The sequence below is a fragment of the Mercenaria mercenaria genome, chromosome 10 (genome assembly GCF_021730395.1).
Source record: "Mercenaria mercenaria strain notata chromosome 10, MADL_Memer_1, whole genome shotgun sequence".
Lineage (NCBI taxonomy): Eukaryota > Metazoa > Mollusca > Bivalvia > Venerida > Veneridae > Mercenaria > Mercenaria mercenaria.
In genome coordinates this window covers 39476151-39501999 of record NC_069370.1, presented here as the reverse complement: position 1 = coordinate 39501999, position 25849 = coordinate 39476151, and the positions used below count along the sequence as shown (strand labels likewise).

Sequence of the window (25849 nt, the reverse complement as noted above, 5' to 3'; positions counted from 1 at the left end):
GTGAGAGCATTATCCAAATAAATCTGGTCCTGATAAAATTTCACCAAGGTTACTAATAGAACTTCACCAAGAGATAGCCCCAATCATTACAAAGATATTTCAACTATCTCTTGAAACAGAACAAGTCCACAAAGACTGGAAAAGTGTCGCTGCACCAGTCTATAAGAAAGGTCCAAAATCCAAGGCTAGCAATTACAGGCCCAAATCCCTATCATGTATCATGTAATGGGGAACATATTCTTGTCTTAAATATAATGTCCCACATTGACAGAAATAATCTCCTTAGACAATATTAACATGGAGAGCTGTGAAACACAACTAAATTTCACACAAGAGGTATTTGACAATCTTGAAAATGGCCAACAAACTGAAGTCATCGTAATGGACTTCAGTAAAACCTTTGACAAGGTTGACCACCACAAACTAATTCATAAGCTCGATACCCTGGGAGTCCATCCATTAGTATCCCAGTGGATCAAGTCGTTTCTCAAGGATCAATCCATAGAGTAGTTGTGGATGGCTTCACCTCGGATGAACTTCCTGTTCTGTCTGGGGTTCCACAAGGGTCTGTCATAGGCCCCTAGCTGTCTCTTCCTAGCCTACATTAAAAGAAAGTCACGACTTTTTGCAGATGGCACTATTGTCTATCTGACGGTGAAATCCTCCCTTGATTCCCAATCCATACAAAATGATATCCATTCCCTAAAAGCCTGTATTTCATCAACATAGGCGTCGACAACTCACCGTCAACGTACACAATTTGATAACGGTCACTAAGATATGATGACATCCATGCAAGTGCTTTGTCTGTGAATTATTATACAACAATTCACTGTTCTGACGTCACAGTTATGACGTCATCGCGTCTAACGGCAAATAGCGGCGCGCTGGAAAAGAAACCAAACTACAACTAGTGAATGATCATACATGTAAAACAACTTTTTTTCTTAATTTTCATGTTTTAACTAAATACGAAATTTTACACATGTTATATCTACAGCTTCTTATGAAAACATAAATTAACATAAATGTGGCAGTTAATTAAGAACAGTAGGTAAACAGTATCACAACTTTCCACAGTCTACCCAGTAGGAGATCTTGACCTGCAAGTGTTTGATTGCCTGTGAATTATTAATCCCTTTTGTTTATCAGTTATTATGCACATCAGTTACACATGCTATTTTTAGCAAGGCAGTGTGAGTTGTGCAAAGGGATAGAATGGAAGAATGGAGTATTCTGATTCGTTGGCAGAAAATAAGAGAAGTGTATGCTTTGATGAATGTACGTTTTCTTCGTTTTCTCAGAACAGAAATTCACAAACTGGTTAAGTTTTTGATGTGATTCAATTCCCTTATTTATGAAGAAAATTGCATAAAACTTGGCAGCCTGTTTCTTTGAAGTATGTTCTATAAAAGTGTATCACAGTGTTTTAATAAATGAACCCATTCATGAATTATATCACTATATCACTTTTGATTCATTGGGGAAGGAAACAGATACCCATACATAATTGATTTGTCTGTAACTCTTTTTTCTGGCTATTTAGGGAAAATTTGTGACAAACTTTGATAGATTATCGGCCTCCCATACTGCACACAATATTTTGGCTCATTTAAAATACTTATGAGGGATTTGAATCTGTTTTGAAGATCATGATAGAATCATGATGCATAAAACGTTATATATAAAATAGTTCTATGGTATAGTTCAATCTTTCAACTTCATTTTAATATGCTACACATTATGTTTATTCTACAGAAATGTGGTGAAAAATCATGTTAAAGCAGGTCACCGCTTTACTCCTTAGTGTGCCTTTAGAATCTTTGCATTACGTAAGTTGTAGACGAACGTGGTACTGTTCAGCTGATCCAAAAGCGTCATTTATGGTGAAAAGTATATTAAGTGGGTGGACTTGGCTTTTCGTTCTATCGTTCACATCAACACGCGAACTGTTATAACTCTTTCTTTATTAAATATCAGTCACAAAGTTTCTGCCTTCAATGGAAACACTACTTCATGAGGTTGGTAAACCGGTACCGCAGCGTATCTTAGTACACGTACCTGGAAAGTTTTGTCTTTTCGGGAAAGAGGTTGAGTAAAGTCAACAATTGATACACCCTTAAAGAAAAATCAAAGCGCTCAAAGCACTTACGGTGGGTGCAAATCATTTTGTAAAACATTGCAAGGGGAAAGCGATCAAGTGACTTACCTTTAGGTCGCAGATGACACGGTTTCAAACATCGCTTAGATTTAGCTAGCTGTTGGACAGCAACGCTCGACTATTCAACAGCATTATCAATGGAATAAATATAAAATCGAAAAAGGGGCATGATTTTGTGAAAATGCAAAACAGAGTTATGGAACCTTATCACAGGGAACAAATGTCTGAAGTTTCAGTGCATTGCCATCAGTTGGTACTTAGAAACCAGCTTACATACAAAATTTAACTTAGCTACGTCGAAAAAAGGGCATATTTTTAAGAAGTAAAATAGAGTAATAGAACCTGTGCAGTGTAAGCCAGATACATGTAATCACAGTGAGTAAGTGTGTGGAGTTTCATTTCATTACCACAAGTGGTTACTGAGCGACCAATCTACTTAAAATCAGGAAGATTTAGTACTTTAGTCAGATTGCTGAGATACCAGCTTACATACAAGAACTTCGGGACGCCGACACCGACGCAGACGCCGACGAATGGTCCAATGCAATAGCTCTGTCTATTCTTCGAAAGGTCGAAGTATTGACGCAACTTTAATTTTATAATTCCCTAAAATCTGCAAGACGCTGATATAAAACTAAGTGTTATTATAAGGTGGAACAAAGATCTATATTAATATCTATTTGTATATAAAATTTGTTCTATTTATTTTTTTCGAGATGCGGTAGGGCAGAAATACAGTCTGATGTTATCAACGGCTCCAAATAGAACGAAGTGATCAAGCTTTTTAATTACAACTTCAGAAATGGTAAACATTTTTGACATTGATGCTGGCTGCCACATACTATTAGAAATATTTTTAAATGCCATAATTTCTTCAATAGGTAGGTTTCTTTTAGCAAATACCACTTTTGCATTTTCAATTTCTCATTTCTTTGCCCATCAGTTTCTGATAGTTTTGATTTATAAATTTGCATTTATTATACACAACACTAATTTTGTCCAGCGCAAATGCATCTTACTGGAACTAATCATAAAAAGTGTATACTCACACGTTCCTTGATCATTTAAAGCCCATCCTCGAATACAGCTGGTCCCTCCAATAAATATGGAACCACTTGTTATGTCACCAGCGTGGACACCGGCATCAAAGTTATCTTCCCCGCAAGTATTCGGCGAGTCCTGAGAGTGACATTTATAGCACTTCAAACGTCCGCAACCATTTACAGCTGAAAATATAAATTACATGTATGGTTCGCGTAATTTGTGCAAAGTATTCAAAGGTATGATATTCCAAGTAATATTGTCACTTCTGGTCCGCATAAGTATACCGCGTGATCCTTACAGTTTGACGTGTAGGTTATTCTGCTACCAGATTTTCATGGTGTGTCACAGTGGTGACTGAAACTGCCCCTTTCGTTCTGGTTAACCTGGAAAACTAAATGACAAAGATAATGCACTACAATCTTTCGCGGTTTGTTATTTCTTGGAAGGTCCGTTAGCGTCTGGCTTTGCTGTTTGTTGTCTCGAGCTAAACTTGCAAACAAACTGACACCTTCAAAAAATATGTGTACCGATTACCGATATGGTGAAAGATACTTGACTCCATGAATTTTAGTACCAAGAATTGTATTTGTGAAAAAAATAGATAAAATAAAATATTTCGTAAAGAAATTGATACAATTCAGTCAAGAAACAAGTCAGCTGTTTTAAAAGGGTACTTCATGTAAGAGCAAAAATATTCTTTTGAAAGACGTTCCCGGTTCCTCCCTGCCGATTGCATTAACAAGCAATACATAGGCATTTGATGCATAAATATAGGCATAATTGTAGTCTATGTAATTAGAAGAAGAAGAAAAAACCCTCTCGTCTGGATTGATTTTTGGCATATAATCCATATCGTGTTAGTCCGCTAACTTACATGACCGTTATTTTACTCACGATGCTTCCACAGACCGCATCACGAAGAATAGTCCAACTCGTGGCGTCATAATCACTGTCGGACCGTCAGGGGAGGTAACCAGAGTCACAGAATGGGACTACAAGAAACATACGAGGTTGGATCAGTCATCACTCAGGAAGATGATAAAAATCACCGCTTTGTAAAAATTTTACAGGAGATAAAAACCAAAATGCATTTGTAAATAAGAGACACACATTTACTTGTTTCATATAGTTAAACATGTGACAATTACTTTTGATATAGCTTTATGTTTAAGGGTGCATACAATTAAGTTGTCCACCGACTTGTGTGATAACACACATATTTTATTGTTTCATTTAAAGCTGGTTAATCTCATTTTGGTCAACTAATTGATTTGCTCAAAACTTTAACAACTAATCATTTACACTTATTTGTGTTACTGAGTTCTTAATACATGTTAGATTTTCACTGGAAGTATTTTTAAAAACTAGTTGCCCAACCAAGATAGCGTTATTTTAGCATAAGTATAAGTTTAATAAACATAATTTCCCTGAGGAATTTTCATGTTTCGGAGAAAAAAGTTTGAACATCACCCCAATCATAGAAAGACAGCATTGTTTTACATGAAAATTAAACAGCATATAAAACATGTACATTTTTCTACAAAACCATTGTCAATTTGCTCATATATGTGTTGAATTCTTGAAAGGGACTACAAGAAGGGGCCACACTTCCGGACAGTTAAGCGCCTTTAAAACTCACCATTTTTAAAAAGTTGTTACATTTTTTTCGTTTTGATGCATTTGCAACAATGTACCAGTGTTTGGACTTAACATAACTAGTTTTTGACAATTGTTTACATTTATTTCTTTACAAATGGCATTCTTTTTTAAAGTGGGACAACTCCTTTAGAATATTTTAAGTATCCGATTCCATGGGACAGAACAGTAAAACATGTATTGGATAGATAAGTTGTTTGTCAAGATGTTGTTCGCTTACAATACTAATAATTTCTGTTGTTTTGTGATATATTGCTAAACTTGAAAAAAAAAAAAAAAAAAAAAAAAAAGAAAAAGAAAACTGTAGTATAAGGTGACGTAGTAAGATTCATCTCTATCAATATGTTGTTGTAAAACACACATACATTGCTATTATCTTAGTATTGGTATTTCTGTTTTCAAATCATTGTCGCGCGTGTGCGTGCGTGCGTGTGTATGTGTTTTAATACGCGACTGCTTACATGTAGAAAACAGCATAAAACTTGTACACGAATCCCAATTTCCAGTTTGAGTTCATTGCAAAAAAAAAAACCTCATATTAATACTAGTTTAATTTTAGTAAGTTAACGGAATAAATTTAATAAATGTTTTCTCACCTGAAGTGACAAACGATAATACTACAATACATATAAATTTCTTGGCTAAATCCATTTTTTCTTCTACAGTCTCAACTTTATACAGTTGCAAGCTGTTTCTTCACTATATATTGTTTCGGGTCGAACCCGTATATAAACTGTTTTACTGAGGCCAAATACTAGTAATGTGTATGTTTCCGGTCTTCTTTCCCCTCAAACAGGGTAGGTAGGTAGGTAGGTAGGATTAATCTCTTTCGATTAGATTTGTTTGTGGGAGAATGCCCCCTTTTTACCTTGTAATAATTATGTAGCAGTAACACATTTTACTGAATATATTTCAGTACTGTATAAAGGACGACATGCGGTTTGACTTAGAAGCAACTCGACATCTGAAAGAAAAGTGTTTCTGGGTAGCGGGCATGAACTTGCAATGACAGTACCTTTGCTTGCTATAAACCAGACAAAATGTATTCATTAAATGTTTATAGTCTGTCAGAAATTTGGACTGGCTAATATACAGCTCGCCGTAACTTGATGTCTAAATGTATATTTTATTTTATATGATAATGACACTCGGAATCTAGCTTAGCTGTATTTGAGTTGAAAATGTAAGTTACAGTGTATGTGAGTGAAAGGTATTTTGATCTTACATGTAAAACAAACAAACAAATATTTAATTTCATGTTTTGAATATTTTACAATGCCTTATTCAATCTCATTTTTAAATACTATAAAGGCGGAGCAGAAAAAAGAAAGGTACAAAAAAAGTTATAAAATACAGTGAAACACCGCTCCCTCGAGCATCGATGACTCGAGCACCTGGGCTCGCCCGAGCAATTCATGTGGTCCCGGCCGATTTCCTTCTATTTTCTATGTGAAATTACAATGGCTGGGTCGAGCATCGATAACTCGATCGCTCGAGCATGACACCTGGTCCCTGTGTATTGATTTACTCTTTTTTGCTTCTGGCTAACTCGAGCAGAGGTGTCAAAATTTTTCACAGCTTCGTTGATCTGAATGTATCGGTAAATTAAAAATTTTCGCACGCCGTGAAAACGTGTAAATTGCGTTGTCTATTCCCCGACTATCTTAAATGTTTGTTTGTCGGTATATTTGATCTGATTAAGAGATTAATTATTGATGAAAGGTTAAAGAAAAGTTTTATTGATCAAATATTGATCAATTACTGTTTGCTTTAGATTAAAGCAAATATGTTATTACTTATTACATCATAGATAACGCTTGTGATACGTTCTTTTTAAATGTCACGGGTTTGTTATTATTATGTGTCATAGGTTGGGAATAAATAAACAAATAAACTATATTGATGAAACATATTGTCTATTGTTTCGTTTCCATTTTAACTGCAATCTAATGAACACCTCTGATTCGTAAATGTAGTGTAGCAGTATTACAGCAGTAGCTTTTACTATAGTTTAGTAAAATTAGTCCTTGCTTCCCTTTGACCATAAACAGATACGTACTGTTGACCCTCTACTCGGACAGTTAAATCACATGACCTAAACTGACCATTCACAACAAGTAAACATTCGCACTCGCCATTTTTTAGCAAAACATCAATAACGCCATATTTTCCGTGCTAACAGAAATCCAATATTTTGTAGTCATATATACATATTTCTGCAGTTGATTGATGGTTGATCGATTGGTTGATTCATCGATATATATTGGTTTGAGACAATACAGGTCAGAACAATTATGAGGTGTTCCTCTTCTATTGTCAAGCCCAAACCCCGACCAAACCCCTAACTGGCAGCCGGCGACAAATGGAGACAGTCAGATGATTGGGTTTATAGTTAATGAGTAGGTCAGGTATACAGTTGTATATAGTACACATATTTCGTATTCTTTATGCTTATATATATATAACTTGAACAGGTAGTTAATCTTTGTAGAATTTCCTTGTGACAAGCTCTAATTTCTTGTCACATGTTGGTTGTTCTGTATGCACTCGTTCGTACGTCAGTATGCACGTCAGTCCGTCTGATCGCCTGTCTGTCTGGAGTCCATAATCCTGACATAACTTATATAGTAAATCTTGTAAGCAGATTATTAGCTGACTCGATACGGGTTTCATGAATCTAACCGCAGAGTAATTGTGTATTTTGCATAATTATATTGTAAAATGTCATTTGTTATTAGTGTGTTTTTTACGTGTATTCTGTACATTTATGCATTTTGGTGTTGAATTATATTTCAACATTTCTTTTGTTTGGCGTAATGTTGTTATTTGAAATGTCGGGACGACATTTCTCCACCGGGGGAGAATGTGTCATAGGTTGGGAATAAATAAACAAATAAACTATATTGATGAAACATATTGTCTATTGTTTCGTTTCCATTTTAACTGCAATCTAATGAACACCTCTGATTCGTAAATGTAGTGTAGCAGTATTACAGCAGTAGCTTTTACTATAGTTTAGTAAAATTAGTCCTTGCTTCCCTTTGACCATAAACAGATACGTACTGTTGACCCTCTACTCGGACAGTTAAATCACATGACCTAAACTGACCATTCACAACAAGTAAACATTCGCACTCGCCATTTTAGCAAAACATCAATAACGCCATATTTTCCGTGCTAACAGAAATCCAATATTTTGTAGTCATATATACATATTTCTGCAGGTAATTATTATAAACATGTACCGCTAGTTTTTATCTACAATTATATGTACTTATTTGTCGATTGATGCATTGGTAATTATAGCAATGGTCCGATGAATTGTTGACATTATTTCAATTGTCTATGTAAACGGTATTTATCGTGATCCTGTTATTGCTTGACCATCACTATGTTTCATGTATTGCCCAATACAGTACTTCTATTTTTATATCAGTAGCTATCTATTTACTATGGTATTTTGTATATGTTTCAGTTGATTGATGGTTGATCGATTGGTTGATTCATCGATATATATTGGTTTGAGACAATACAGGTCAGAACAATTATGAGGTGTTCCTCTTCTATTGTCAAGCCCAAACCCCGACCAAACCTCTAACTGGCAGCCGGCGACATATGCATCACCGTTTCCTCTGCAAATGGTTCCGATGACAATTGATACAATAAAACTTCAATTTTTCTTATGTTGGCAATGTTTGGGTCGCTCGAAACCATGGATAACTCGAGCATTTTGCTCATCCCCTTGCGACCTCGAGCGAGCGGTGTTTCACTGTAACTCATTGGATTGCTTTAGCACTATGAATTTGAGAACACATATAGGGTAGTCTGTTCGATATATACTACCGCTGCGCTGGATCATGGTCTAAAAGATAATGTCAGCCTTTGTCTTATTGTATGGTTGATTTCAAAGTCTTTCTTCGAAAAATGTTATAGACTAGTTAGTTAATTACAGCATAAATTAACCGACAACATGAAACACTGGTTTAATAAGTCACTTCGTGCGCCATTGTAGGGATAATACACGTTTTTTGTGAACTAACGTCTGCAGAAGCCCGCGAGAATGTGTGTGACCGAGACTAAAGGTCGAGGTCACAAACATATCACAAGGGCTTCTGCAGACGTTGATACACGAAACAAACGTGTATTATCGCAATTCTTGCATAAAAAAACATTACACGACGACTAAATGTATTCTTTTCATATGTGATGACTTTACGAATCCGGTACATTTTTTAATTACTATTCTGTTGTTCAACAGGTTTTAAATATCCATATCCAGGGCCCAGAAATCAATGAACGTAATGAAGGTTTCTAAACGTTTTTTTTTTTATTATTTCTCTTTATTACATGACATTACCCATAATTTTTCATATTACTTACAAAATTGGGAAACAGGAGCACAATGTCAAGAATAATAACTTCATCATCAACGTACCTGTTTTCAAACCCAACCTGTTTTTTCCCCTTTTATCAAGACAGAGTTTATGGTATCTGTATAACCTTTTGTGATGCATCTAGTTATCTCGATTGTTCCGATTGTTTCGATTGTTTACTTCATCAGTGATAGCCTCTTGTTTCTGTATTGATAACTGGTTACAGGGTATGGTAATCACGTTTCCGGGAGTGATTGGTTTATTGTAGTGGAAGTACAAAAAGTGTTAGCTCGCCGCAGTAACATAATTTAAAACGATGTTGGGAAAATGGTATTAACCCTATATTAAAATAAACAAAAGAATGTAAGACCCCATGACCCCTGTAGGACCCCATGACGCTTGTCCCGTTTTTGTTTTCGTTAATACTGTATACAGGAGTATCCACGTACATTGTCCACAATTGCAAATATAAGTTTGGACACACTGTAAAAACGTTGACATAGTATAATAATTAAGAAATATATAACAGAACTCCACATTTTCATTTCAGATTATTTTCTTTGGGAGATTAGGAATGTATTTATGCCCCCCACCTCCCTTTTGTGTGTATAAGTGTGTGTATATGATATTGATTTTCTGATTTGGGTCGGTCGGTAGACCAATTGGTTTCTGATCTCCAAGTGCTCAAACTTCATAAAGAGGACTGCTTTTGGTCAGTAAATGGCCTTTAAGGTTTATTTTTATCAGTAGGTCAAAGATCTAGGTCACAATAATTCACAATGACCTTGAGACGAAAAGCGGTTTCAGCTCAATGACTAAAGAACTTTTTGGTCAATAATCATCAAACCTTAAAGGATGGTTGCATGTGGTCAGTAGATGATCTCTATTTTTGGAGGTGAATTATCAAAGGTCAAAGTCACAGTGATCTCCAAACTGAAAAAAAAACAAAAACAAAAACAACAAAAAAAAAACGCCCAATAACTTTGACCTACAGTTGTCAAACTTCAGAGGGTGATTTCTGTGGTCACTAGATTACCCCTGAGGTTTTAGGGTAAGAAATTCAAAGGTCAGGGGCACAGAACGCTTTTACATTATAGTGATTATAGTTTTCAAAGGATGATTGCCTGTGGTAAGCAGATATCTCGTTAACTAGGTCAAAGGTCACAGTGACCTTGAGACTGAAAACAGTTTCCACTTAGTATCTAAAGAATGTATTGGCCTACAGTCGATAAACTTCATGGCATGATTACATGTAGCAGATTGACCCCATGCTGTTGGAGATCAATAGTTTAAATGCCAAGGTAAAAGTGGTCTCTGGACTGAAAGTATACGCTCAGAAAATTCATAGGATGATTGTTTACGATAAGCAGATTAAATTGCTTCTTTGAATGGGGTTAATAGTTAAAAGTCATTGTAATTTCGGGACTGAAAATGCGACGGGTCACCATTGGAGGGCATACATGTTTTACAAACAGGTAATAAGCATTTTCTACGTCTTAAATTTTACACATATATTTGGACAAATATTGATAAAACATAATGCGGAGTTTTACGTAGTAAAAGCTTCCATCAGAATTCATTCAATCATAGTTATTATATGTTTTATAATATTGATAGTCAGATACTAATGTGACATGCTAGAAATCCATGTACATTGTTGTACTTTTTAAGCAACTCGCTCACATTTTGGGTGAACATTTTCACATGTTTATTTCAACCAATGAATGTACATATGTCACTACAAAATGATATAGTAGATGAAAATAAAAGGATTGGTATTGGTAAACATGCATGCAAGAAGAAAGTAAATTTTCTGAATTATTTCAAAAGCGTTGCAACGGTAAACTACCTTCTGTTTATTTATAAGAATATCTTGCAAAATCATATGTTAATAAGTTTATACCGTTCGTCACTTTCAGAGCACTCTCTTTATATGGATTTTTGAGAGAAAATATAGTCCCTTTAAACTTTATTTTTATATTCATCAAATGTTAAGTCGTTTCCTCATTTCTTTCCTTCATATTATTAGTTTCTTCACCAACACTGTTCCTAATGCAGAGAGTAAGAGAGATGTTGTCGCTAGAGATGTCGTCACTCGCGACCCCTTCGAGTTACACAGGTCTTCGTTACAGGCACACACCTGTGGGGTCGAACATCCATCCCAGAGCTTCGCGTTAGATTTGTCACGGTAATAATCTGCATTAAAAAAAAGAGAAAAAATATCAATATTAAACATAAACATTATTGATATGAATTATGCATATATTTTATCTTTATATTTTTACAACAAAATGAATTGCATACGCAGATCGTGATAAATTAAGTCACATAGTCAGCTGATCTCCACCTTAACTAAAACCGTTCAAATTTGTCACATAAGTGTTGTGAAATCCGTTAAGAAGTCCATTTCCCCGCATAACATTTGCGTCATATATTATAGATGGCAAGTCGTTTAACCGTAGACTCAGATGGAAGGACATCATGGATCCTTTTAAAACCTATGTCTTACTACCTTTTTCTAGGTACTTTACTGTCTTTCTTTCACTGGAAGGCCATAATTTCGGGTGGTATTCTGGCAAATCATGTGTTACCTCATGCGAGATAACGAACAATTAGTTAATATACAGCTCATTGCTCCAAAGATTATCAATTTCGGGTTTTGAAACTGTTGAGCATCTTTGCAGATACCATTTCTTCTGGTAAATTTACTCTTCATGTTACACATGAAATCCTCCTGTTTACGGCATATGTTTCGAATTCAAGCTTTATTTAGGAAGCAGCATTATTCATACCACTCTTACTTGAAAAAATAATTTTATAATTTTATAACAAAGAAATGCTTATACAAATACTGCACACTTTACTATATTCTTTAAAAGACGCAGGCTGCACAAAAATAAATTTATAAATATTACCAAAACAGTTAAAATGAGGACTTTTAGATAGTAGTACACAGATTTTTCAGTTGCTTTTCTCATATAAATTTTGTTGTTTCTTAGTCCGACGAGTGTTTTATGAGTAGTACTGTCATATTGTATAAAAGTACTAGCAGTCGGGGCTTATTTTTTGCACACCCGCCCGCTTAGCTCAATATGGAGGGCGTCGGTCTACGGATCGCGGTGTCGTGAGTTCGATCCTCGGGCGGGGCGTATGTTCTCCGTGACGATTTGATAAAATACATTGTGTCTGAACTCATTCGTCCTCCACCTCTGATTCATGTGGGGAAGTTGGCAGTTACTTGCGGAGAACAGGTTTGTACTGGTACAGAATCCAGGAACACTGGTTAGGTTACATGACTGAAATCCTGTTGAAAAACGGCGTTAAACCCAAAACAAACAAACAAAACCTTATTTTTTTGCGTAACTTATCCGTGCAAGTTGCAAATCAGCGAGCGCCTTGTCCTCAATGTAAATTGTATTCATACTTCATGTCTGATTATAAACGTATTATATGTGTGAAATGAATCTCGTTATCGATGAACACAGACCTGGACATTTTTTATTTTTGTCAAACACAGAACAATGTATACTCACAAGTTCCCTGATCATTCGTAGTCCAGCCTCGAATACAACTGGTACCACCATTATCACTATTTCTCAAGACGCTCCCACTTACTACATCATTAGCGTGAACATTGGGGTCGAAGTTACTTTCGCCGCAAGTATTCGGCGAATCCTGGGAGTTACACTTGTAGCACTTTAAACGGCCACAACCTTTCACAGCTGAAAAACAGTTGTTCGTAGTTATACGTACATTGCTATGGAATGATAACAATTATTTTTCAACTTTAAGTTCCTGAATAATCTAACACACCTCCTTTAATGTCATGGCTTTAGAGATTATTTCATAAAGATTTAATGATGCATGCGGCAGTTTTGGTTAAAAAATCCCAATCATAGAATTTGTTCAAACTTTGTGTATGAACACAGTGTCATGCTAGACAGAAAATTATGAAAAATGCCCCATCTCTCATACAAGAAACTGCATCCAAGAAAACCATCACCATTTAATGCGAAAAGTATGAAAATTGACCAGTTTTGACGTCCATTGTAGCAAGGTTGACGTAACTGAAATGGCAACGTACACCGCATATGGACAAAGCTCGATCTCAATAGACATAAGATATCCTCCAAATTTACTGCTTATACGGCGACCAAAGGCAAGGTCAACTCGTTTTTATTTGCAGCAAAGAATATATTAATGCACTTAGGGCCAACGCAGTGCATGAACAGCAATATTAAAAGGCGCACCTTTGTCGCATCCCTTGTGTAAATACGCATTTTATTTTAGTTATATACTGTGTGACAAACTGTTACATTTGTAGCTTCTGTTCAACTTTTATTTTATTGCTATTACGACGAACTACGGCAGACCAATTTTATTCTCTATCTCCAAATTTCGACTTAATAATCTTCTTTTTATATACGCAAGATTTGAGCAGTCTGTCTGTCTGTCAAAGGTAACTTGAAATTTGAGATATTAACTCATCGTTAAGATGCTTAGATATACAACCACTCGAGCTAACGCCCTCGTGGTACAATTCCTGTTCATCTGAACTCTGAATCGTGATGAATTAGACAACAACCCACTCGAATGCCTTGATTATTTGTTAAGGTGAAGAAGGTGTAATGAGCGGGATTTTCAAAAACAAGTTAAATATTGCATTTTTGACGGACACTTGCACCTATTATAATTCAGACTGATTCATAGTTCAAAGTAATGTTCTAAAATGAAACTTTATACTAAAAGCGTCATCAAAACTTTTGAATTACATAAGCGCGAGAACGTTAGCATAACGTCACGTGTAGTATAACGCAGGGCCATCAAAACACTAGTGTATTTTCAAAGAATTCACCAACTAAGAAAGAAAATAGGAATAGTTGAAAATAGTAGTTTTACTTTTCCTGGGACCGAGTGTAAAAAGAAGACTTGGGACGCTATGACTTTCGCACGTCTGTCGCAAGGCTTAAACATGCCACAAACATTTTAGCGGTCTGCCACGACAGTCGAAAAGCCGATGTATAGTATTATTATTCACCAATTCTGTTCAATTTGTTTATAAATGATCTAGCCTTGCAATTACAAGCACTAGGGCTTGGCATTGATATAGGTAATGGTGAAAAAGTATGCATTCTGCTTTATGCAGACGATATAGTGCTTATGGCTGAAAATGAGACTGATCTATAGTCTATGCTTCATACTTTGCATCAGTGGTGCCAGATAAATAAACTGTATATCAATCCGAGTAAAAGTAATATAATGCATTTCCGACCCAAAAGTGTTAGTCGTACTCAGTATTCGTTTGTATGTGGAGAAACAAGTTTAGAAATAGTAGATAGTTATGTTTATTTAGGTCTAATGTTAGACCAGTTTCTTGATTATAAAGTAACCGCTACTGTTGTTGCAAAGTCTGCAAGCAGGGCTTTAGGTCTGTTAACAGCAAAATTTAAAAGTACTGGTGGAATGCCATACAATGTGTTTACTAGGTTGTTTGACTCAATGGTGTGGTCAGTCATTTCTTATGGGGTAGCCATTTGGGGTACGCAAAATTTTACATGTATAGAATCTGTTATTCACTGGGCCATGTGTCTTTACATGGGAACACGTAAATTTGCCCCCGCGGCTGGGGTAGCAGGTGATATGGCTTGGAAACCAGCAACAGTGAGACAAACAACCTGTGTTTCTGCATACTGGTTTCGAATTTGTAATATGCCTGCATCTAGAATCAATTATAGAATTTTTATGTATTGTATGACTAAGAACGGTTCTAGATGTAAAAACTAGAATTACAGAGTTTTGCAGTCATTTGATAAGTTAGGATGTGCTGACATAGGTAATAGTACTAATATTTCCAAGGCTTTGTTTATTGATAAAATTGAAAAACTTAGCATGAGAAGTTATGTTACATCTTGGAAAAATATTGTTAATAATCCAATCGGACCCAGTAGAAATGGAGGGAACAAATTGCGTACATATAAAAAATTTAAGGAGTTATATTTGGTAGAGAATTATTGTAAAATGATTTTCCCCCGCACGCATAGAGCTGCATTTGCAAATTTTAGGATTGGTACTGCCCCAATTAGAATAGAAACGGGACGATATGAAAGGTTAAATGTTGATCAAAGGGTTTGCCCTTTTTGCACTAATCAGGTGGAAAATGAGTTTCATGTTTTGATGAACTGTCATTTATATGATGATCTGCGTGAAAGTCTATTTACATATGCTTCAAATAATATTGAAAATTTCACTACCATAACAGACGAAGAAAAATTTAAAGAAATATTTACAAATAAGAGTATTGTACGGTGGTCTGCCAAAACCTGCTTTGATATTTTAAAAAGAAGAACTGATTTCCTGTATATATAGCACATTTTACTTTGGATTTTTAACCAAGTAATATACATAAATTGGTATTGTAACTCAAGCTTATTTTAAAGAATATGATGGTAGAATTAAGTACAAAAATGGTTAGGTGTTTTTGTGTTAAAGTATGCAAATGTAGTGTAATAGTGATGGTTTTAATAATTGAAATCCATAACTGGTGTTAGATGAAAGGTGTTTTATTCGTATCTTAACAACATACTTTTTTAAGTGTATAAATAAGAAATCTTAGTGAAATGGACTTTTAATTTTGGTAAAACTAGCACTAATTTATATGTGTGCAGTAATCAGTCTACCATGTAATTGATAGTGATAAATGTTTCAATATCTTGTAATGTATTTTATTAGTAAACATCAACTTTCCATTTTAGATAGGGTTTTAACTGAAACATGTACTGTCAATACGGTATGAATTTATTTTAAGTCTCTTATAATTCTGTAATAGAATGACCATTTGCAGATATAGATGTTATTGTATATTTGTATTTACTAATGTTTGTAAATGGATGAGACTATAATAAACAATATATATATATTACAAACAGCAACAAAAGCGTGTGAATGTATCGTGTATATATTTCTCAAGGATATCTACAATTTATGTATTGTCTGTAAGTATTGACCTGGCAGTCGTGAATATTCCGTATGTTTCCGTAAATTAATTTTCGGCGCCCGAATTTAAATAGCGATATAAATATTGAAAAACCAAAACAAAATATACATTTCTTTGTCACCAAGTAGTATACATATGCAGATATATCTGAGCGGATAAAACGTTCAGCCACCAATCCCGGTGTTATGAGTTCGAGACCTCTTTTTGAACAAACCATTTATATTTTATCAGTAAATTTAAAAGGCGTATGAAATTGTCACACTTATAGTTTTTATTGAAATATTACACAAGTACTTTCATTCAACATTCTCCTACGTACATATCAGTAAACCGTTATTCTCCTACGAACATATCAGTAAACTGTTCATCAAAATGTCGTTTATTCAACGGTGAATTCAATGAACTGGTGTCAATACACGATAAAAAATTAAATCATAAAATAAATTCTTCAAAAATGTGAAATATGTTTCATAAAATAATGTAAAAATAAAAGCAATATCGATAAAATTACACTACATCGAATTTATAAAAATGGCCTGAACTGAATTCGAACCCATGGTAACGTGCGTGGAAGCCGGAGAGCCTACCATTACGCCAGCGCCACGGATTTCATGACGACCCATTTTCCTATGTCACGAATTTCTCTCTATAGTTTGAAAGATTTATGACTTAAAATATGGATGATATGAACATCTTCATTATTGGAAATTCGTCTCTGATGAAGGAACCTCGCATACTTTTTTTGTGTTATAACATCTGCAGAATCCCGTGGGATTGGTTGGTGCCCGAGCCCGATAGGGCGAGTGTACCAACGTATACCGTATAACACGAAATTAACACTATTCAGTTGTGGTGGTAATGACGAATGCGCATGTTCAACTGAAAAAAAAAGTACCAAAAATGTATACGCCAAAATAACACGACAAGAAGAAAAAAGATAAAGTGTCTACTCTTGGAAAATAAAAAAAAACACTAAAAACATGTAAACATATAGACTTCGGTCTGCCAAATACGACACCTAATTAAATAATGCTAGATGCGTCAAATGCTCATAACTTTTCTCACCTAATGCGACAAACGACAGCACAGCAAAATGCAATAAATTCTTTGTTAATTCCATATTGCTCAATACTACTCTCCCGCACTGTTTCTTTATAGAAGGTCCGTAAGCGTCTGGCCTTTGCTGCCTGTTGTCTTCGACTAAACCCGCAAACAAAACAAACGTACGTAGTTGCTGCCGCTTAGCAACAACGGTCTTCCGAGAAAGGAAAATATACGCGATTCTATGAATTCAACTTTTAATTTGGGGTCTGAAGTAAGTGTTTACAATCAATATCGATAAGAGGTCGTTGTAATTGTGTAAAGCAAGATATTTGATCTTTCGTAAATAAACCAAGAAGGCATGTTACTTGTTTACGTGACAGAAGATGTTTCATAGAACTGAAAACATATTATTTTGAAAGACGTTCCGTTAACAAAGTAAACTATAATACATAATAGATAAATATTGGTATGATAGTAGGCTATGAAGAAAACCCCTCTTTTGCACATATTAAATCCATGTCGTTGTTGGTCCAAATGCAATTTTAAACTTTCACCTGACTGATATTCTACTCGCATCATGAAGGGAAGGAGATAGGAACACTCATTCGTCGGACTGGCAAAATAAAAACAAAATGATCGCGTTGTAAAATAATTTGTTATTAAAAATCTTATAGGAGATAAAATTAACTTTTGATGGTGATAATAATTGAGCCGCACCATGAGAAAACCAACATAGTGCGTTTGCGACCAGCATGGATCCAGACCATCCGCGCAGTCTGGTCAGGATCTATGCTGTCCGCTTTCAAAGCCTATTGCAATTAGAGAAACTGTTAGCGAACAGCATGGATCCTGACCAGACTGCGCGGATGCACAGGCTGGTATGGATCCATGCTGGCCGCAAAGCCACTATGTTGGTTTTCTCATTTATACAGGTGCTATTTATTTTATAATCTTAAGGGGCATGCAATTTAACTGTCCACTTGATAATATATACATTATATTTTACAGGGATGGAAACGGTCGTACTAAGTTTGTTTTTATGAATGCGTGATTTATGTTAATTTTTGTAAGGAACAAATCAGTTGATAAAACGTATTAAAAGAGACTAAAGTTTTTAATTATTTAAGGAAGGTGAAAAAACTGAAAATGTTTATTTAACTTCCACATATTTTGGCTACCACAAAGTGAAAAGATCTGTGCCTTAAAATTTTATCTGTTTGTTTTTGTTTGTTTTTGTTTTTGTTGGGATCAACGTCGCACTGACACAATTATAGGTCATATGGCGACTTTCCAGCTTTGATGGTGGAGACCTCATGTGCCTCCGTGCATTCTTTTCATCAGGAGCGGGCACCTGGGTAGAACCACCGGCCTTCCCTAAGCTAGCTGGCTGGCTATCTTAAATGAATTGATCAACACTACGAGTGAGGCTCGACCCGAGTAAGGCTCGAACCGTCATCGGTTTGTAAAATGCTCGTAACCGCCTCTATAGCCTAGTGGTAGAGCGTCCGCTTCGAGTGCGGGAGATCGTGGGTTCGATCCGCGGCCGCGTCATACCAAAGACGTGAAAAATGGTACCAGTAGCTCCCTTGCTTGGCGCTCAGCATTAAAAGGGAAACTGGCCTCTTCTCTCATACCCTCGTGGCGATGGATTCCATCAGGAATGAGGTGTCGAGAGTGATTAATATAAGTTGTAGAACTTCCTTCACAATCGACCTAAAATAAATTATGTATAAACTATAATGCTTATTACTGCTATATTGCAGACAATATGTTTTTCAATTCATTGCTGCGCGGGTGGCGCTTTTGTGCATGTCAGTTGAGAAAATACAAATGTATGCGCAAAAGAAAAAGAATAGCATAGCAATACATATGTGTTAATTCCATATTGTTTTACAATCACTGTCATAAAATTTTAGTTTAATTATTGCATCAGACCGACATATAATACTTGACAATTCAGGTCGATACGCATTGATCATTGATAGTGATCATGCAAATGTTTACTGAATGGGTTATATGGTGAAAGGGCCTGATTGTTGACTAGGAAGTTAAAAACAAGTATTTCGATTGGGTAGAAAATTTGGCAGTGTAGTCAAAGTAGGTGCGATTGTTAATCAATTATTTTTATTTTTTCCCCTTTATTTACAGTCAATCCCAAAGTAACTCCCAAACCAATATTTGCGGGATTCATTTTCATTTTCGGTTCACTTCCACGCAAAATATGTATATGGGCAAATACGATTTTCACCACTAGGCTCAAAAACACACTCAACGCATATTTTGCACGATTCGTATCAAAGACCATGCTTTTGCGCAGACGCGAATTTTTGTGCAGTTAATTCAAATGTTGATGAACATGGGCACTGGCCTACCTGTTAATATATTTTTAGAAAATGTCAAGATTTATTTTTAAATATGAACATTCATAAGAACATTTTTTTTTAAATTCTTATGTAGTGGATATTTGTTTGTTTCGGTGTAAAATTGAAATATCTTTCACGAGGGAACACCATTGTTTTCACGAATGGCAGAGCCACAATTAAAAATTTAAGATATGGTGTTCATGATGAAAGATATTTTGATCTTACAAGTAAAACAAACACGTTTTCTTTTTATTTCGTGTTTTGACTAAATTCACTTATTTGATAGTTTCTTTCTAGTGAAAACCACAATTGATATCTTTCACTGTGAAATATCAGGTATCATTTTATGCTAATTAATGAAATACTGTATTCTATCAGTTAAATATTTTTATATCTCATCACTCACACTGTGAAAATATGAAATCTATATTTTCACATTGTGAGAGATATAGCTCCGCCCCCTCATACATTGTGTATGAATTTTAAATTATTTGCTTAAAACAGGATGAAAATTGTAGTCGCACTTTGTTCTTTATAGTATATTTCTCGATTCAAATTATTTTACTTAATAAGAATTTCATAACGTTATGCAGCAAAAAATAAAATAAAATGGAACTTTATGTTGTGTGCGTCTTTCTAACGTCACAACACGTCTGACGTCATGTCTGTTTACGCGAGTCTGTTTCCCGCGCTGAGACTAAAATTGTTGCAAAATGCACATCTCTACGTAATTGAGCATAAAATAAAAAGAAAATTTGTTTGTTTTTCGTGAATATTGAATATATCTCACCTCGAAGTGAGAAAATGTTCACATTTTCACTCGCGCTACGCGCTCTTGAAAATATTTGAAATTTTCTCACTTCTCAGTGAGATATCTTCCATATTCACTCAAAACAAACAAATATCCTCTATTTTTTCACTCTAAGATTTCGAAAATTCACTGAAAAACATATAATAGGTGCCATTATTACGGTGTTTATTTCAATTGAAACTTTGTTTCTTTCACGTGTGTGAAAGTCTTTTTAGCTTAACGGCGCACAATAACCTAATAAACCCATAGTTCATGTTTAATTGTAGTCGTTTTATTTATACACAACCTTTCAAAGGAACTAGTCGATAACATCTTTCGAAGCAAGACTTGGTATCAGTCATACAAAAAGCGGAGACACTGTTGAAAACAAAATATTTGGGTGCAATATTTTATAACTTAACTTAATATAACCACCTTGTATGGTGGTTTTTCACAGTGCATATCATAGTCTGAACCCCTCACTCATATAATTAACTTGACCATTATTAAGGGTCCTGTTTCCGATGACCTTAAATATGCACGTGTTTTACCTTAATATAGAAAGAGTGATAGGACGGAAGCGGGTAATTACCGTCCTGTGTCAGTTTATAGTGATGTGTCAATGGTTCTTCAAAAAATGGTATATGATCAGGTTGAGAGCTGTTTACTGAAAATAAGTTACTCTATACTTATCGGTCTGGTTTTAGACATACTATTTGACTGATACCTGTCTTTTACATCTTACTGATTTTATTTAATTTGAAATGGGTAAAGGCAATTATGTAAGCATGGTCCTTTTAGACTTACAAAAGGCGTTCGACGCTGTCGATCATGATATTTTACTGATAAAACTTGGTGAAATGGGGATTTCAAATAATGTTTTTCTCTGGTTTAGATCTTACTTATTTAGTACACAAATGGTCAATGTTTCTAGTGTTCTTTCATCTAGTGTCAAGGTCACATACGGGACCCCCAGGGTTCAATTCTTGGCCCGTCCTATTTTTTATTTATGTGAATGATATGGAGGCCGTGGTTCGTAAAATATTATTACTGTATGCAGATGACTCGGATATCTTATTAGCAGGTAAAGACATTGAGTACTTTAAGCCCTAGCTTATCCTGGTGATCTTACTAGTGTTGGTAATTGGCCTACTGATAAAAAGCTTTCTTTGCATCTCAGTCAGACCGAGTCCATTTTGTTTTGTCCTTAGCCCAAATTGAGGTCATGTGATAAAGTAGAAATTTTATTCAATGAAACTTCAATTTCAACCACCAAATCTCTGTCAAATACCTAGGTGCGGATCTCAAAGCTTGACCAAAGCTTATCAGGCGCGTCCATAGCCAATCAGGTTATTAAAAAGGCCAATGCGAAGCTACAGTTCTTGTTCAGGAATATTAAGTTTTTAAATAGGTATACTAAACATCTCCTGGCCTCTTCATTAATTCAGTGTCTCTTTGACAATGCTTGTGCCTCCTGGTATTTGGGGTTGAGTAAACACTTGAAAATAGACTTCAGGCAACCAAGAATAAGATGGTAAGATTCATACTTAATCTCAGTCCTCGTACTTATATTGGGAGGGCTAATTTTGATGAAGTTGGCTGGTTACCTGTTCATTTGATGGTTGATCTCCTTATCCTTGGTCATGGTCATAAGATACACTAATATAGTGCACCCAGCTATTTACATGACCACTTTAATTTAGCAAGTACTGTTAACATTTATTCAGCTTAGTTACTAGTACCTCATTCCTAAGGGTTCTGGGAAGAAATCATTCCCTTAAAATGGCTCTCAGGTGTGGAACAGGTTACCGTCAAGTTTTAGATCTATACATAATCTTAATCTTTTTTAAAAAAGTTGTGAAGAAACATTTTATTCAAACTGTGTCAGTCTGGTCTTTTTATTTGGCCAATATTTTTATTCTGGTATATAATACCTCTTTCTTAAGTCTAATGCATAATTCTTAATATTACCTGTTCAATGTCAAGCAACTGTCTGTGATATTATGATATAAATGTTAAAGGCATGTGCTATGTAAATCTAATCCGACATGTGCAATACTTGATTAATTAATTTGCCTTTCCGATGTCATATGATCAATTCAAAGGAACATCTTTATATTTCAGTTCTTTTTTGCCTTCCGTTGTACGTGATTAGAATTTATTGAGACCAGATATCCGTAATTCTGAAACACTTTCAGCATTTAAAAGTAACCTAAACAAAAACAAAATGCAGTGCATAGAATCAACATCTTTACATTAAACATCATTGTGCCAGTGTGGAAAGATTGAAACTAATTTCCACTTCTTTTTGAATGCAGAAATTTCAATCGTTGTCGATATGATCTTCTTAATAATCTGCAGAATTTCGAAATTGACTTGGATACTGTTCTATTTGGAAACCCAGACCTCTGTGAACAGGATAACATGACTATATTTACTCATGTGCAGGCATACATATCCGAAAGTAAGTGATTCTTTTAGCAACCCTGAGATATTCCCATTTCTTCCCACTTTCTCTCTTCTACATGTATTCTACCTTTGACTTGTTAACACAACTACATTTATGTGAATACTTTTCTTCTACCATACATTGTCCACTTTCCATTTTTTTACATTCATAACGATTTTTTTTTCTACATTTCCTAGCCCCATTACATATTTAATTTCGATATGCTCATACAGGTATATTTTGTCCGCAAAGGAGGAGAATAATGTAAGACTTGTCTTTCGTTCTTATCCTTTCCTGTTTTGCCTTCACTACAGTATGATATATGTACCAATATATTTACTCTATTTTGGGAATAAATATGTTTAGACTAACTCAAAGGAACACACTGGAAATAAAAAAGCTTTATGCTCTCTTTTTGTGTTATCCATGGTTTTTATAGTATGTCATCTACAACTGTCCTTTATATGTTCATATTTATTATGTTGACATTAAATTTGTATTTGTTTTATGATATATTGTCTATTCGCCTATTTATCACAATAAATTCTATCTATATACCTTCTACCCGTACTTATTATAAAGGTTACAACACACTAAATAACTGTTCTTCTTTATTCTATATAAAATTGACATATTTCCGATGACCACAGAGTACACATCAGGAACTATTTCAAATGTCTGCAGCTTACATTTTCTTTATTGTCAGTTTTAAATAAAAATCAAAAGAAAAATGTATAGATGCTTTCCATCTGGCACGTTAAAGAACCAGGGAAGCTTCTAGGATCGGAGCGTATATCCTCAAACTAAAAAATAAGTCTTCTCGAGGAGCCGCCCATATAGGTTCCCGGTGGCGGTAATAAATAAGCTAATAAAACAAACAGGAAAAAATGGCTAAGAATACACTAATCTAGAAATGTAACATTCTTGTATGGACCTTTCCCGAGTTTGAAAAAAATAGTTCAACTTGACCTTTATATAGTTACAAGAGTTAAAAAAGAGAAACAAACATTTATCTGCGCAGGGCTAGAAATAGAAAGCAACTTTTCAAGCCTCACATGAACTACATGACACATATTTATTCAAGCGATTCACCTTGACCCATTTAGGCTTTGACCCATTTAGGAGCCACCAGTTCTAAATACTTAAACCTTGAAACATCTTCAATGAATCGCTTGATGTATCTTCATAAACTTTATCTCTAACATCCTTGAATTGACCTCTCTCAAATTTGTTAGCACGGTTGTGCTTGATCCCAGTGAAGAACTGGATGAAAAAATACAAACAAAATAAACCCATTTTTTAAATGAATATTTGAATGTTGATAATGCACCTGTTAAAAACCGCTCTTAAAACTGTCATACACCTTACGATGATGAAATGTGTTGGTATATGACTCGTCCCTGTTGTTTTTGGGTTTACAGTGACATTGAAGCTGCAAAGGGTTCCGATGGATCAAACTTGATCCTTAACCTTCCAAAAGCTTGTGGTAAGTATAGCCAGGACATTAAGTCAAAGGTCAAGGTTACTTTAACCTCTAGGCTGAAAACAGTTTCAGTTTTATAGAGAATATGGCTGTCAAACAATATAAAACGTTTGCATGTGGTCAGTGGATGAGCCCTTCCATTGTGTGAAATCGCACGTCACCATGGCAATGAGACAAATGTGACCTTTCAAGTGAAAACGGTTTCTGAACAAGAAATTGAGAACGACTGGGTCTACGGCCCTAAGATTTAATTGGATATCAGTATGAAACAAAAGGATCAAGACGACCCTAGATCGCACACCTGGGGCTCACGACTTGCTTGAATAAATATTAATGAAATTATTTTGAAACTGAGCCAGCGTTCTCTGATACGAGATATAAATTGTTCCCACACAAACGCACGCGCGCACGCACAGAGGAAAAATAAATTCGCCCTCTGGTGCCATGTTTTTGACAAAACTAACTTTTGTATATGGTCACAGGAGCATTTCTGTGAATAATTTAGAGATAAGAGTAGCCGTTTCTGAAAAAAAGCTTCTACATACATGTAGGGTCAAGTGACCAAGCTCTCTACCAGTTTTTTTCTTTGACATATCACTCTTGGTAGAGGACTCCTAGGAAAAGTATATTTAAATCTGGCCAGCAGCTCCTGCGTATAGTAAAACAAAGTTTACACTATATATGTGCATATATACATGGTATATTTGCTCTATTCCGTGTAGGCAATGCTTTTAACAGTTCGAAATAATCTGAAGGAGTTTGGTACCTAAGGAATATTTGTGTGAAATTATTTTGAAATCATATCAACAGTTTCTAGCGAATGGACTCTTTCAACTATAGCATTACAACGAAAACCTGATAGCAATGTCTTAACATTGCGGAATAATCTGAAAGAATTTGGTAGAGCATCACTCAAGGAACATTTGTGTGAATTCAGTTTTAATTGGCTATAGCGGACTCAGAGTATAATAACTTCTAAAAGTTTTTCATAAATTCATATAAAAAACTAGTCCCACCTCTGGCGGCCATGTTACCTTAATAACTCAGTATTGTTTAAAGGAATTTGAAGCAGATCACGTATTAAGAAATATTGTTATAAAATTATTTGAAATTAGGCCAGTGGTTTCAGGCTAGGTTTTCGTTTTTAACTTGCATATAGGGAAATAAACATTCCGCCTCCCTAATGGACATCACAGGTTTAAAAAAAAACACCATGGCTTAAGGATGTGTGGTATAGGGCACCACATGAACGTTTTGTGAACTTGTTTTTAAAAAATCGGACCAGCGGAATATTGTTAAAGCTTTTATTTTTGGCTGTCATAGGAACCAGAATTGTATGAAAGGGATTCACGCGTGCAACATTCCTTTGTAGTTTTCTTGAAACTGACCTGGTTGTTTAGGAGATGTTCTGTAAAGAAATTGTGGACAACGAATGGACATAGAACAATTCTAAAAGCTAACAATGAGCAGAAAGTGCTCATGTGAGCTGAAA

The 25849-nt window shown here is 35.2% G+C and overlaps 1 protein-coding gene across 1 annotated transcript; it reads right to left on the bottom strand.

Moving 5' to 3' along the window:
• Positions 1-10915: 10915 nt before the first annotated feature.
• Positions 10916-17520, bottom strand: LOC128546162 (uncharacterized). Its single transcript, XM_053552848.1, has 3 exons — positions 17294-17520; positions 12768-12956; positions 10916-11430 (listed from the first exon to the last, which is right to left on the bottom strand). The coding sequence occupies exons 1-3, from the start codon at positions 17346-17348 to the stop codon at positions 11252-11254; spliced, it is 423 nt and encodes a 140-aa protein (XP_053408823.1). The 5' UTR covers positions 17349-17520; the 3' UTR covers positions 10916-11251.
• Between the last annotated feature and the right edge of the window lie 8329 nt (positions 17521-25849).

Excerpts from the sequence above, each read along its gene's own strand:
- LOC128546162 (XM_053552848.1), bottom strand. The coding sequence starts at position 17,348 with ATGGAATTAACAAAGAATTTATTGCATTTTGCTGTGCTGTCGTTTGTC. Across the intron at positions 12,957-17,293 it reads GCTGTCGTTTGTCGCATTAG|CTGTGAAAGGTTGTGGCCGT; the intron begins GTGAGAAAAGTT and ends ACTGTTTTTCAG. Across the intron at positions 11,431-12,767 it reads TACGAATGATCAGGGAACTT|ATTATTACCGTGACAAATCT; the intron begins GTGAGTATACAT and ends TTTTTAATGCAG.